Raw genomic sequence first — 15,355 nt, forward strand, 5'->3', positions numbered from 1 at the left:
GAAAGGTGGCATCCTGTGACGGTGCCACATTGGAAGTCACTGAGCACTTTAGGAAGGCCATTCTACTGCCAATGTTTGTCTATGGAGATTGCATGGCTGTGTGCTTGATTTTTATACACCTGTCAGCAACAAGTGTGGCTGAAATAGCTGAATCCACTAATTGAAGGAGTGTCCACATAATTTTGTGTATCTAGTTATATTCAATTAGAATGCGCCTATCAGCAGGGGAGAAAGCTAACATTATTATGATGGAGAGTGAAATTGTAAATTATGCAATGAGCTATATGTCATTAAAAGTGATACACTCGCTGTGGACAATGACGTCCCTTTCATGCAATACTTGATCTCAAATCGTCCTCGCGTTGGTTGGAAACAAGACTACGAAGTCTGGCATCGCAAGCAATCCCTCCGTGCCAATTATGTGAAATCGCTCCTTCCACATAACTGTCTGGATTCTCTAGAACTGTTTGGATTCTCTAGAAATGTTTTTGTTTATTCAAAGAAGCAGAATGCCATCAATCTCATCTTTTGGTGGTTGGATAATTTTTTGTAAATCGAATACAGAGTAGACCACTATGTCATGCTTGGCCCTTGACACCTCCCAGCTGTGTGTTGCCTTCCTTCTCTGGCCTGACCGGTACGATGGATGACACACTGCTTGGTCTAAGCTCACAGTAGCGTGACTTAACAAGGAATGATGTGAGAGCTTTAACACTCATCTCCACAGGGGGAATGTTTTCCATAAGGGACGGGTGAATGACATACTAAACTAAACACAATGTTTCCTTTTAATTTGATTTCATTTTAGATTACCGGCTTGCCAGAAAAAGGCAATCAAATGAAAGTGAGAATTACATTTTGGTAGACTAAATATAACATCTGTCGTTATTCTCCAGTGGCCTTTTTTTATTTGGACGTGATTGACTTGGGAAGAACACGCTTGAAATGCAGTAATACAATAACATTTACATACTCCCTAGCTACAGGGACAGTATGCTACTTCTCTCACCTCTCTTTCTGTCCCTAACTCTCCATCTTTCCCTCCTAAAAACTATTTTTAACCCCACTCTCTCCCCTTACTCTGTCTCGACCCCACTGTCTCACCTCCCCTCTTTCAGTTTCAACCTCTCTCACCCTATCTTTCTCACCTCATTTGATCTACAGTCTGTCCTCTAACCCTCCAGCTCCAGTCATGTGAAGCAGGCTAGGGGCCTTTGCTTAGTCTGGCCACAAGTGGGGGGGGTTTAACTGGCCAGGCCTCATTGGTTCCCAGTGTAGACTGTGTATATAGGAGGCTTAGTCACCTGTAGCTGAGAGAGTCCCTCTTATGTTCCTTAGACAGAAAACAGCAGTCTGTTCTCTGTCAACGGGCCAGACTGAGCGCGATAGAGGCAGCAGCTCGACTGGAGCTAGACATCAGTACAACCTCAGTCATTGTAGTCTTTGTTTTCTGTGACCACTCGTTGACCCCTCTTAAGAAAATAAGTGCAAGTTTGTACACTTTTTCAAAATCCTAACCCTATGCTCCACAGCCTTGTATTACTTATTTTGATACCTTCTCTAACCTGTTGTCATTGATGTCTTTCAGGTTGAAGATGTACGTCCACAGCCCATTTGATCACGTCAGGGTCTTCATGAAGGCTGAGGGCAGGAAAGCCAACTCTGTGAGGTACGAATGACTCTAAAGCTAGGAGAATATCCATTTGAAGTGCTTTTTTGTCCAGAAGTGAGCTTAATATGGGTCTGGTAAACTGATGTTAAATGTGCCCAAATTGGACCACAGTTCTCCTATTAACAGCACTGTCCATTCCATTTATATTCATTCATTGTGTCTCATCCAATTGTTCCAGGAACCAAAGTTCTAATAAAATTAAACACAAAGATTTGTAATCTCATCAAAAGTGTTGTCAGAATCCTGTCAGCACTCAGGTATTCTGTCCATGTGACCATTCTGATTCCGCCAGCCTCGCCACTCGTGATGGATTTATCCGCCATGTATGAAATCGACTTAATGGGTTTATGAACATGACATCACTCGCCTCGTAAATTCCTGCTGAGCTACGCAGTGCGAAAGCAGATAGAGCAGGGAAGCGCGATGAAGATTTTCACTTCCCCCGGCCTAATTCTGTATGTGTTGTAATTCCAGTTGATTCCACATTTTGGGAGTTCCATTGATCATTTGGATACACACACATGCTTTGTGTGGGAAGGGGATGGAGCTGGTGTTGATGGCACCCATTTGCCTCGCCCAGTCCTTGGCTGCCATCCATTTCTACTTAGTCATAGAGAGAGAGAGTTTATCCTCTACACTCATATCCTGCTGTGCCCTCTGACCCCACACCTTCAGTCTACCAAGCCACCTGCCCAGCCCCCTTACGTACCCTTCTAATGTGGAGGTACTTGTTCTTCTTCGCAAATAGCGTCAACATGACAGTGAGTCTCCCCCGGCCCATACCACTCCTGAGATAGTCGTTTAGGTTACTTTCTACAAGCTTCACTACGTTGATCTATGCACTTGCAATTTTTGGGGGGAGTAGCCAACACCTTTTGGTAACTTTCACAAGGGTGCGATGGTAACCTTTTCTCTATTTTTGTATTTTCATTTTGTGAAGGCAAGGAAAAGTTGCCTTCCCTTGCTAGTAGCAGCCTGGCTAGCCGTCTTTAGCCTGATTTTAAATAAAACAAAATAAAAACATGGCAAGCTATCTAGTAGCCTTATTAGCTTCCCACATCTCCATGTGAAAAAATCTAACCATAATAAAAAAATATGCCCTGACAAATATTCTTATACCTGCAAGTGTAACCTAAAACATTCTCCCAGTTTGATATGCTGCTTGTGTATTCATTCTGATATCAGCTAAAAATAGAACATGTTTTGGTCATGGAGAAAAAAATCCCATGGCTAGCTAGTTGGCTACAGCAGGTTCTACCATTCCACAACAGCCTGTAATCACTAGTTATTACTTCTAAACAAAATACCTTTTTGGGTGGATTCTTGTTGTTTGGTTTACTGTTTGAACAGTTGCTGAGATTTTATTTGGTTATCAATACTTTGATGAATAGCCTATAGATCAGATCAAGGAACCAAGCAACAACACTGCCCCCGCGGCTGCGGAAGGAATCATACAGCGTGTCTCAATTTTCAGGTAGTAAAAAAGTATGTCGAATGCCAGAGCGTATTACAAGGATCGGAGAAGACATTGCAACACTCCGAGTCTTGCGTCTGTGTAGAGCGTGTAGTAAGCTTTAGTCCTTAGTTAGTGATTGGTATCCCAGGGGCCCCTCTTGTCACAGTCATCTCAGACTCTTTTGTCTCTGTTCTTTTGGATACAAAGTAAGTCCCACACACACACTCCCCACGCTATACACAGACCAGGTGCATCAGATCCCCATCAGGTTATGTAAGCGTAGTGAAAACTGCATTTTAAACCCCAGGATTTTCTATGAAGTTTCACCCTTGAATAGTTTCGCTGGTGTGCATGGATTCCTTCAGCCTTGAGACCTTGTTGCCCACTAGTCCAGTCAGGACACACTATTAACAGTGGGGCTGTGGGTTGTCATGTAACCTCAATCCTTAAAGGATGTGTGCCCTAAATGGCATCCTATTCCCTACATAGTGCACTACTTTTGACCAGAGCCCTATAGGCACTATTTAGCTAATAAGGTACCATTTGGGACACAACCAGGGTGTAGATGAGAGGAGGGGGGGGGGGACAGCTGGTTGGCAGCAGAATGTGGAAATAGCAGTTACCCTGCCTACCCCCTGCTACCCTGCCTACCCCCTGCTACCCTGCCTACCCCCTGCTACCCTGCCTACCGCCTACCCCCCTGCTACCCTGCCTACCCCTGCTACCCTGCCTACCCCCTGCTACCCTGCCTACCCCCTGCTACCCTGCCTACCCCCTGCTACCCTGCCTACCCCCTGCTACCCTGCCTACCCCCTGCTACCCTGCCTACCCCCTGCTACCCTGCCTACCCCCTGCTTCCCTGCCTACCCCCTGCTACCCTGCCTACCCCCTGCTACCCTGCCTACCCCCTGCTACCCTGCCTACCCCCTGCTACCCTGCGTACCCCCTGCTACCCTGCCTACCGCCTACCCCCCTGCTGCCCTGCCTACCCCCTGCTACCCTGCCTACCCCCTGCTACCCTGCCTACCCCCTGCTACCCTGCCTACCCCCTGCTACCCTGCCTACCCCCTGCTACCCTGCCTACCCCCTGCTTCCCTTCCTACCCCCTGCTACCCTGCGTGCCCCCTGCTACCCTGCCTACCGCCTACCCCCTGCTACCCTGCCTACCCCCTGCTACCCTGCCTACCCCCTGCTACCCTGCCTACCCCCTGCTACCCTGCCTACCCCCTGCTACCCTGCCTACCCCCCTGCTACCCTGCCTACCCCCTGCTACCCTGCCTACCCCCTGCTACCCTGCGTACCCCCTGCTATGACTAATGGAGATATTCATCCATCAACACCACGTCCTGTCTCACCAACCTACTGCCTGTTAACGACACACGTGCATGCATGCATGCATGCATGCATGCATACATACATACATACATACATACATACACACACACACACGCACGCATACACACACGCACGCACGCACGCATACACATATACACACACACACAGGTAGATGTGGGAGGGAGATGGGTGGTGAAGGGGGGGCTGGGGTAGGAGAAGTGTTGCAAACTTCTGAAATGTGCTCCTGTCAGCATTATGGTAGGCGTCAGCGAGGTGCTGAGCGTGTTAATGAGATGTGTAGCATTACCCTAGCGGCTAGCCCACCCTGAGACGCAGCAGAGTACAGTAGGGAGGGGAACAATACCAGAGGTGTGACTCTTACTTTCCCTATTAGCTAATCACCATCACCCCCCCCCACACATCTTAATGGTCCTTGATACAGGGCTCTATAATGACCTATCATTACGTGTGGTATTTTACTTTTACTAAGTGTTTATGATCAACATTATGGTATTTTAGTAGGACAGACATTCTCCCATGTCCAAGGTGGAATTACCTCATAATATCAGCAAGGTACAGTTCCATAACAGGACCAAGGCTAGAGCAGGGCATGATAGTGGAGGGAACAAGAACCACACAGTGAGGGAGAAGCCATAACTGTGATGAGGAGAGGGGCCCTGGGCTCCTAACAGGGGTCACATCCTATTGAAGGGCTCCCAAAAGGGGGTCCGTGCAGCCCAACCATGACTGGGCCTCCTCCCTCTTGGTAGAACAATGGTTATCTTCTGGGGATTCTAGATCCCTCCTATGGAACTGTGTGATTACATGTTATGAAGTAATTCTGTTCTCTGGGACTGGATGCACAATATGGCTAGTTTTACCTGTAGTACACTTGAAGTTGCTGTGTCGGATTCAGACCACCTCCCTTGTTGTTTTGAGGAAAGGGCCTCCTCGAGTGAAGGACAAAATCTATGCATGCAATGGATGGCGGTCCATGAGATCGACATGTGCTGTACATGTAGTAGAGTGCAACTTTTTAAGTTGGTGTTCATAGAGCACTGGCTACCTTCTGCAGGTCACCTGAGCCGGGTTTGGACAGAACAGTACAGTCCAAAGTTGGCCACAGGTCATTCTGATCCTGTGTTGACTTTCTTACAAAACGTCTGCCGGAATATCAAGTATGAATCAAATAAATGGCTGCTCCTGTGCTGAACATAGCTGTGTAACCAGTAAATATCCTCTTACTGGAAGAGAAGCAGCCCGAGCGTCAAGAGCCCTAACCCCTCGGGCTGGATGTTTGTTTATTTATTTAATACCTTTTTTAAATGTTGATTTTATTTCTGATTCATTCCACTCGTTTGGATCCAGAGGATGTCCTTCCATCAGTCAACTCGCTGCAGAGTAGAGCAGAGACCCAAGGCCATGGAGCAGCTGGGCTGGCCAGCCTGACGAGGAGAAATGCTGCCTAGTTTAAAATATCAAACACACACACACTGCAAAAGACGGGGTTAAGTGTGCATCACAGCTTTATCATCTGTTTTCTCCTCTGAAGATGGTCTGAGCCCCCTAAACCACAGGCAGCTGTAACGTTCCTTTAGCTGTCCCAAAGACTACTCTCTCCTCACATATCTGTGGTGTGATGTATCAACCCTCTCCTTAAGGCGTACGTATGCTTTCCAGCCGAAACAGTTCGGTAGAGTTCGTGCATATACAGTGCCTTGCAAAAGTATTCATCCCCCTTGGCATTTTTCCTATTTTGTTGCATTCCAACCTGTAATTTAAATGGATTTTTATTTGGATTTCATACACAAAATAGTCAAAATTGGTGAAGTGAAATGAAAAAAAATTACTTGTTTCAAAGAATTCACAAAAATAAATAACAGAAAAGTGGTGTGTGCATATGTATTCACCCCCTTTGCTATGAAGTCCCTAAATAAGATCTGGTGCAAACAATTACCTTCAGAAGTCACATAATTAGTTAAATAAAGTCCACCTGTGTGCAATGTAAGTGTCACATGATCTGTCACATGATCTCAGTGTATATATACACCTGTTCTGAAAGGCCCCAGAGTCTGCAACACCACTAAGCAAGGGGCACGACCAAGGAGCTCTCCAAACAGGTTAGGGACAAAGTTGTGGAGAATCCCACGGAGCACCATTTAAAATCCATTATAAAAAAAAATAAAAAATAATTGAAAGAATATGGCACCACAACAAACTTGCCAAGAGAGGGCCGCCCACCAAAATTCATGGACCAGGCAAGGAGGGCATTAATCAGAGGCAACAAAGAGTCCAAAGATAACCCTGAAGGAGCTGCAAAGCTCCACAGCAGAGATTGGAGTATCTGTCCATAGGACCACTTTAAGCCGTACACTCCACAGAGCTGGGCTTTACGGAAGAGTGGCCAGAAAAGAGCCATTGCTTAAAGAAAAAAATAAGCAAACACGTTTAGTGTTCGCCAAAAGGCATGTGGGAGACTCCCCAAACATATGGAAGAAGGTACTCTGGTCAGATGAGACTAAAATTGAGCTTTTTGGCCATGAAGGAAAATGCTATGTCTGGCGCAAACCCAACACCTCTCATCACCCCGAGAACACCATACCCACAGTGAACCATGGTGGTGGCAGTATCAAGCTGTGGGGATGTTTTTCATCGGCAGGGACTGGGAAACTGGTCAGAATTGAAGGAATGATGGATGGCGCTAAATACAGGGAAAGTCTTGAGGGAAACCTGTTTCAGTCTTCCAGAGATTTGAGACTGGGACGGAGGTTCACCTTCCAGCAGGACAATGACCCTAAGCATACTGCTAAAGCAACACTTGAGTGGTTTGAGGGGAAACATTTTAATGTCTTGGAATGGCTTAGTCAAAGCCCAGACCTCAATCCAATTGAGAATCTGTGGTATGACTTAAAGATTGCTGTACACCAGCGAAACCCATCCAACTTGAAGGAGCTGGAGCAGTTTTGCCTTGAAGAATGGGCAAAAATCCCAGTGGCTAGATGTGCCAAGCTTATAGAGACATACCCCAAGAGACTTGCAGCTGTAATTGCTGCAAAAGGTGGCTCTACAAAGTATTGACTTTGGGGGGATGAATAGTTATGCACGCTCAAGTTTTCTGGATTTTGGATTATTTCTTGTTTGTTTCACACAAAAAAATATTTTGCATCTTCAAAGTGGTAGGCATGTTGTGTAAATCAAATGATACAAACCCCCCCCAAAAAAATCCATTTTAATTCCAGGTTGTAAGGCAACAAAATAGGAAAAATGCCAAGGGGGGTGAATACTTTCGCAAGCCACTGTATTATGATGACATTTGTTGAGGTTTTGGACTTTGATGAGGGTTTTTTCAGCTGTTCGGGCACACATTTTTTCTGGAGGCAAGCAGAAGTTCGGAACTGGAGTCTACGCCCCTTCGTCGGTGATTGGTCAACAGTAAGGATTCTTCAATAAAGTCTTTGTTGTCATTCAACGAGAGACGACTCGTTTTCATGCAATTGTTTTCATTGAAGAATACTGCACCAAACGTTTTAGTTAGATGTAAAATTGCACAACTAAGATCTCATCTGCAAAAATGTAAAAATGAATGACAGATTTCTTGAGTTATCTTAGATTAATTCGGACTATTCTGATGAAGTATATACTCGTTATGGTGTCTCAATGGACAAACGGTACTATTGATGCTTTTTTTCTCGAATTTCAAGCAAAGGTCTTTTTAGGAAGTATGCAAACACTTGTTCAGCTAGCTGAGTTCGGATAGGCGCCAGCCAAACTGAAGCATGCTGACGCCTTTAGCCTTCCTAAAACCGTGTCTATCTCCCCTCGCTCAGCTCTCTTAAAGATCCCCTTGTGTTTCTCTTTGCTTAGCACATGCTTGTATTCAGTCTCTTGGTACTGCAATGCAAATATTTGTTTCTTATTATTATTATTAATACAGCTGGGTAATGATTCTAAGAATCTTAACTAAAGGACCCAACCACAGTCTGGTAAAGCAGTCATCTGCACATAGCTGTGGTTTGCTGCCTCCTCACTTATAACCTGAACTGAAGCTCTTTGATTCTGTATCAATATTCCTCTAGCTTACATAAGATGGCTGTTGTGATTTGGATCCCCTTAGGTTAGATAAGAGAGACTGTTGTGAAAGTTAGAGCCCGACCGATATATCAGTTCACAGACATTATCGGCCGATATTTTACAGCTATATCGGTATCGTCAATGTCTGCCTCCTTTCTCTGGTTTAGAGCCCCCACACACCCTCTATAAAATACAACACATGAATTCCCTCTGAAGTAACTCCTGATCAGAGCTCTGTGGACTCACTCTGCTCAGGATCCATTCTATTTTGTATCTGCGCAGAAAGTTCTAGAATTTAACATCAGAATCAAGAAGATTCTGAGCACAGTTCAGTTCCTCTCGGACAAAAGTCCCTCGGGCTGGTAACGGCCACTCGAGCGTCAGTTATTTGGCTGTGGTCCTGACCACATCTCACTTCTCTCATCCTCCCTGGCCAAATGCTGCAGCTACCTACTCATCCTTCAGTCAAAATAGTTAGGTAGCTGTTGGTGGAAAATAATGGGAGCCCCCATGGAGCTTCTACAGAACCCAACAGTAAACCGTGGGTGTATTCTTTCTTCCGGTGGTGTTAGCTCTTAGAGGCACATGCATGTACATGTAGAACACACAACAGACATATTTCCCAGAGGATGTCTGTCTGGATTCTCTAACCAGAGAGAGGGTTTGTAGATTTGCCAACTGACAGGAGTATGAGTTGCAGCTCCCTCCTCGTCACTCTCGCGTTCTCTCTCTCTCGCTCTCTACGTATGTTACCCTGTCTGTTTTGCTTGCAGGAGTATTGAAGGGATTTGGGGGTACACTATATATACAAAAGTATGTGGACACCCCTTCAAATTAGGATTCGGCTGTTTCAGCCACACCCGTTGCTGACAGGTGTATAAAATCGAGCACACAGCCATGCAATCTCCATAAACAAACATTGGTAGTAGAATGGCCTTACAATGACATTCTAGACGATTCTGTGCTCCCAACTTTGTGGCAACAGTTTGGTGTAGGCCCTTTCCTGTTTCAGCATGACAATGCCCCCGTGCACAAAGCGAGGTCCATACAGAAATGGTTTGTCGAGATCGGTGTGGAAGAACTTGACTGTCCTGCACAGAGCCCTGACCTCAACCCTATGAAACACCTTTGGGATGAATTGGAACGCCGACTGCGAGCCAGGCCTAATCACCCAACATCAGTGCCCACCTCACTAATGCTCTTGTGGCTGAATGGAAGCAAGTCCTCGCAGCAATGTTCTAACATCTAGTGGAAAGCCTTCCTAGAAGAGTGGAGGCTGTAATAGCAGCAAAGGGGGGACCAACTCCATATTAATCCCCATGATTTAGGAATTAGATGTTTGACGAGCAGGTGTCCACATACCTTTGGTCATGTAGTGTATATTAGAGTTAGGCCTATATCATGTCTAGGTTGTAAGCTGGATGGGCTTGAAATGGTTGAGCGTGGAGGCAAACCATGTCCTTCCATAGGACTGTTATCCGTTAGGGATAGTGATAGATCATCATGCTAACACGACAGGATTACTCAGGCTCTACTGATGTAATCGCAAAAAGAGAGAGAAACACGAGGAGCTTCAAGGGCTGCAGCAGTTTTGGTGAGACATGTTGACTCGGGTAAAGTCAGTAGTTTCCATTCTCCATGAGGAGGGATGGGAATCAGCACTGTGGAGTTTTACTCAAACCATGACTCCTATCTCCATCAATCCTCCTCCTCCAAAGATCCACCAAGCCTCAGCCATGAAGTCATAGAAGGATTCTACAACTACAGCAGATGGGATGTTTTATTTTATTTTGGCTAACCCTAGCCCTTTTCCTAACCTTAACCTAATTATCCAAACCTGCTACGTTAATTATCCTAACCTGCTGCTTAAGTTCTCCTAACCTGCTATGAAAAGTCAATTTTGACAAAAACTGTAGACAATCTAGTCAAAACCGAGGAGGAGCGAGAATGTCGACAATGAACAGTGGCCATTTTTGTTCACCTGGCTGCTATAGCTTCTGGTGGTTGGAGTGTAGTAACACGTTTTGTTTATTTTTTTTTGTTTAGGTATCAAGAGCTGGACTTGGCAAAGACCTTGAAGGAAAACCTGAAGTTCAAACTTGTGATTGAGTACCCGTCGCTACACATCGTTCTCAAGGACCGCTGCCATGACTACCCACTGAAAGGACCAGGTAATAACAAGCACACCAACCACACCTACAGTAAGTAGGCTGCAAGTAGGCAATCCATTATCCCTTCTAGAAAGTTTGAATGTAACATTTCGCTAAGAACAACCTCACCAAGGCTGGTGTTAGAGAGGGAGCAGAACTCTGACGTGATGAGTTGGTCCATCCTTACATTAACATGACATCTCCAGTTAGTTTGTTTCATTAGTCAGCAGTTAGTTTGTTTGATATAGTCCGAAAATGTTTTGCATGTCAGCAATCAGGTTTTCAAAGATGGTTTTCCTTTAATGTCAGATCATGTCCTGCAGTCTCCTGGTGACTCCCTTTATGACAACATGCTGCCCCAGAAGAAACGTGTGTTCTGTGTAATGGCACACACTCCAACACCCCAGAAAGAGGATCCGATATGATTCACGTAGGAACTCTTACAATTATGAATGGGGGTTAGGGTTAAGGCAGGAAGGGAGAGTGGCCAGAACGTTGGTCGTCCTACTTGATCTCATAATCCAAAACAAGTCTTACAGGAGGCTACGTCATACACAGACGCCAAGTTGAGGTAGTACATGCCTGGAGATGCCAATGTCAGGGACAGCAACGAAAACAAACAGTAGGTAGGCCTAATCAAATCACCACACTTGGCCTCAGTAACGGATGGATCCTTGAGGTCATTTTAGCTCTTGAGTGTGTTGCTAAGCTGTTGCACTGTAACTCTACTTGTACTGCTACTGAGAGAGTCTCCACTACATTGAGAGAACAGCCTGTAGGAAGTGATGAAGGGTAATCGGACCCTGTGGTATGCTGTCTGTTTCTGATAAGGCCATGTTGCCAAGCTGTTACTCTGTAGTGTCAATTATAGTAACATTACTACTGAGTCACCACAACACAGAGAGAGGCCTGCATGAGGTGATAGCACATCGGACCCTGTGGCTGAACATCTGTGTATTTACCGAGGAGCTATCTAAACTTGTAGTAATCAAGATCGAATTAGAGCCCGGGGGGGTGCATTAATTTAAGTTAGTCTCACTCAAATATCATATTAACTGCAAACATTTCTCACCACCCTATGGCAAAATGTGTAAAATTGCAGGAAATTAGCTTTAAAACAGCAACTGCGGCCCGTCATGAGTTCAGATTTTTTTGTTTCCCCCACCCCCATCAAAGTTGCCCGTCTGTGGTGAGTGAATGACGGTCAGTCATGGTTCCTTTGGGTTGGGTCATGCCCTATGATAAGCCCCACTTCAAAAAAGTATATGTTCCTACTAGCACTGACTTTGCTGAGAACTACTTTATTGGGGGGAAATGTACTTACTATGACTTTGATGTCAAAGACTCCAGTCACCCAAGTCATAGACTGTTCTCTCTGCTACCGCACGGCAAGCGGTACCGGAGCGCCGAGTCTAGGTCCAAAAGGCTCCTTAACAGCTTCTACCCCCAAGCCATAAGACTGCTGAACAATTAATCAAATGACCACCCGGACTATTTACATTGACACCCCCCCCCCCGCCCCCCTTTGTTTTTACACTGCTGCTACTCGCTGTCTATTATCTATGCATAGTCATTTTACCTACCTACATGTACAAATTACTTGTACTAACCGGTGCCCCCGCACATTGACTCGGTACCGGTACCCCCTGTATATAGCCTCGTTATTGTTATTTTCTATTGTATTTTTTTCTTTATTTGGTAAATATTTTCTTAGCTCTATTTTCTTAAAACTGCATTGTTGGTTAAGTGCTTGTAAGTAAGCATTTCACGGTAAGGTCTACACCTGTTGTATGTGACAAATAACATTTTATTTGATGTGGTTGTCTCCCCCAGCTATCTTAAGATGAATACACTAATTGTAAGATGGGCTCCCGAGTGGCGCAGTGGTCTAAGGCACTGCATCTCAGTGCTTGAGGCGTCACTACAGACCCCCTGGTTAGATTCCAGGCTATATCACAACCGGCCGTGATTGGGAGTCCCATAGGGCGGCGCGCAATTGGCCCAGCGTCGTCCGGGTTTGGCCGGTGTAGGCCGTCATTGTAAATAAGAATTTGTTCTTAACTGACTTGCCTAGTTAAATAAAGATAAAATAAATAAAAAGATGCTCTGTATAAGATGGCTAAATGACTAAAATGTATAACACACAAGTCATCTCAGTTTCATAAGAGACACTTTGTCTAATGAGACAAGTCATAGACCCAGCCTCGTTGTTTCATTCTGTTCACATGCATGGGTAATAATCTTGTCAAATGTTCTAATCAATCTTCTGAAAATGATTACAGTGAAATAGGAGCTTTTGGTGATGGAGTATTTCTTCACATTGATATAACGCTTTTACGCCCCCTGATTCCTCACCCCCTCCTGCAACATACGTCCGCCCTACTTTATTGCATAACTAATGGGCTGGCACGCCACCACGTTCGACTAAGTCCCGCTGAGCCAAATGATGCCGTCAGTTTAGCCAGACCCTGCCTGTGCTAATGTAGAAGTGTGTTTTTGTGTGTGTTGAGCATGGTGAGACTGCAGGGTGTAGGGCAGTGTGTGCGTGTGTGTACGCAGCATGGCAACTCCCACATCCCATTAACGATTGCCCCCCACCGCCCTTTCATTTCAGCGGAGGCTGTGTCGGCCCATGGCAGTCCCATGATGGAGGGGGCATGGCGGGGTAACGGTCGGAGGGAGGAGGGGGGGACAGAGGTCTCACAGCCCCAACTGGGGCCACCCCTCCTGGGGAGCTCTCCTGAGACTGACCCACCCAAGAAGAAAAGAGCCAAGAGAGAACCAGAGGAACTTGAGGATGGGGAGATTGGAGACGGTGACGATGATGTGGAAGCTGATAAGATGGTCAAAGAGATTGTTGTTGCCCATGGTGCTGATGATAATGGGGATGATGAGATGCCAGTTGATTGTTTCCATGGTGATTGCCAAGGTGAAGACAACCCAAATGATGGTAATAACCATGTTGAAACCGATTCTGGTGGTTGTTGTATTGGCGATGCATTAATTGCTGCTACTGAAGCAGTTGATGACAAAATCAAAGAGGGGATCCAGAGAGAGGGAGGGGATGAGCCAGAACCTGCAGTCTGTTAATCTCTTGAGCCATTTCCCAGTCAATAATGATAATAATATTCATATCGATCATGGTGTTAATTATAATGACACTGGGGTTGATGTCAGTAACTATGACGTTAAAGAGCAGCATGTTAAAGATGCTAGTGATGATAAAATGACTGAAGAGTTGGAAGCAGAGGGAGAGTGAATCTTGGCATATGTTTTCTTTATGTAATCAAATGTGATGCAGTTGGACCTAATTATAAAAACGTATTTTTTGCATTGTTTCCTCATACAGTAGTGGTTATTTCAACAGCCAATGGGATTTTATCTGCCAACGATGTTAATTTGTTTTTTGTCATCCTTTTTATTAGATTTTGTACATTATCGATTGAAATGCTTTCTTAAATAAATAATGTAACATGAAGTCACTTTGTTTTTATTGACTGGGATATCAGACACCTTTTTGATTGTGTGGTACAGTAGCTACGAAGTCTAATGCATTTGTGACAAGTTTTGAAATGGTCACACTTTCACAGGATTCTGTCATACAAACTTGGTTAATTATTCAGTATAGTTGGTTAGACATCCCTCAGTTGGAGTGCTAGACAGCCAGCATCTGTCATCATGCCCTGTTCAGATTCATCTGTCTCAAAGGGGCTTCTTTCTAGGTGGTTAACAAGGTTTAACCTGACTTATTCCAGCAATTTCATAGTTGGCTACATTCATCTTCTCTCTACAGAATCATCTTGCTTGTTACGTAAGCTACCAACGCAACAAACTCATGTCTGTATTTTCTGTTAGAGGTTAATGGCGATCTGAAATGTAATAACCACACTACCTACCCTGCTGTATCCATATACTGAAGTACTTTTTGCAACCTCTGGAGTGGGTCTGCTGTGTATGTCTGTGCGTATACGTGTGTTTTAATCTGTTGTGTTTTATTGGGACAGCGTCAGCCAGTAATAATACATGAAAGTGTAGCTCTCCGATGGGAATTTGTGTGTATTGTCATAACCTCTCTTAACCGCTATGACAATGGTCAGATGTTGGAAGTGTGACTCATTTTCCACACCTCACGCATGGAGTCCTCGATCTCACAGACCATCTGTCTCGCTCTCATTTACCAGCCAGCCATTAAATAGTACTGCACCAGCCTGCCAGACCTAGTGGTGGTAGCAGCCATTACATAGTACTGCACCAGCCTGCCAGACCTAGTGGTGGTAGCAGCCATTACATAGTACTGCACCAGCCTGCCAGACCTAGTGGTGGTAGCAGCCATTACATAGTACTGCACCAGCCTGCCAGACCTAGTGGTGGTAGCCGCCATTACATAGTACTGCACCAGCCTGCCAGACCTAGTGGTGGTAGCCACCATTACATAGTACTGCACCAGCCTGCCAGACCTAGTGGTGGTAGCCGCCATTACATAGTACTGCACCAGCCTGCCAGACCTAGTGGTGGTAGCCGCCATTACATAGTACTACACCAGCCTGCCAGACCTAGTGGTGGTAGCCGTTTAAGTCCAAGGGTTGTCTACTGGCTTAAGATGTGAAGTGCTAGGCCTATTTCTGAAGGGAAACAAAGACGTAAAATAAAGCTGAGATAAGTTGCCCAATA

General features: G+C 45.2%; 1 protein-coding gene across 1 annotated transcript in view; it reads left to right on the plus strand.

Annotated features, from left to right (window-relative positions):
• znhit6 (zinc finger HIT-type containing 6) overlaps window positions 1-14,162 on the plus strand; it is a 34,213-nt gene extending 20,051 nt beyond the window's left edge. Inside the window, exons 8-10 of the mRNA XM_041840109.2 lie at window positions 1,589-1,669; window positions 10,581-10,705; window positions 13,299-14,162. Coding sequence (XP_041696043.1) covers window positions 1,589-1,669; window positions 10,581-10,705; window positions 13,299-13,774 — 682 coding nt within the window. The 3' untranslated portion in view covers window positions 13,775-14,162. The remainder of the gene's footprint in view (window positions 1-1,588; window positions 1,670-10,580; window positions 10,706-13,298) is intronic.
• The last annotated feature ends 1,193 nt before the right edge of the window (window positions 14,163-15,355 follow it).

Source organism: Coregonus clupeaformis, chromosome 20, assembly GCF_020615455.1.
Source record: "Coregonus clupeaformis isolate EN_2021a chromosome 20, ASM2061545v1, whole genome shotgun sequence".
NCBI lineage: Eukaryota > Metazoa > Chordata > Actinopteri > Salmoniformes > Salmonidae > Coregonus > Coregonus clupeaformis.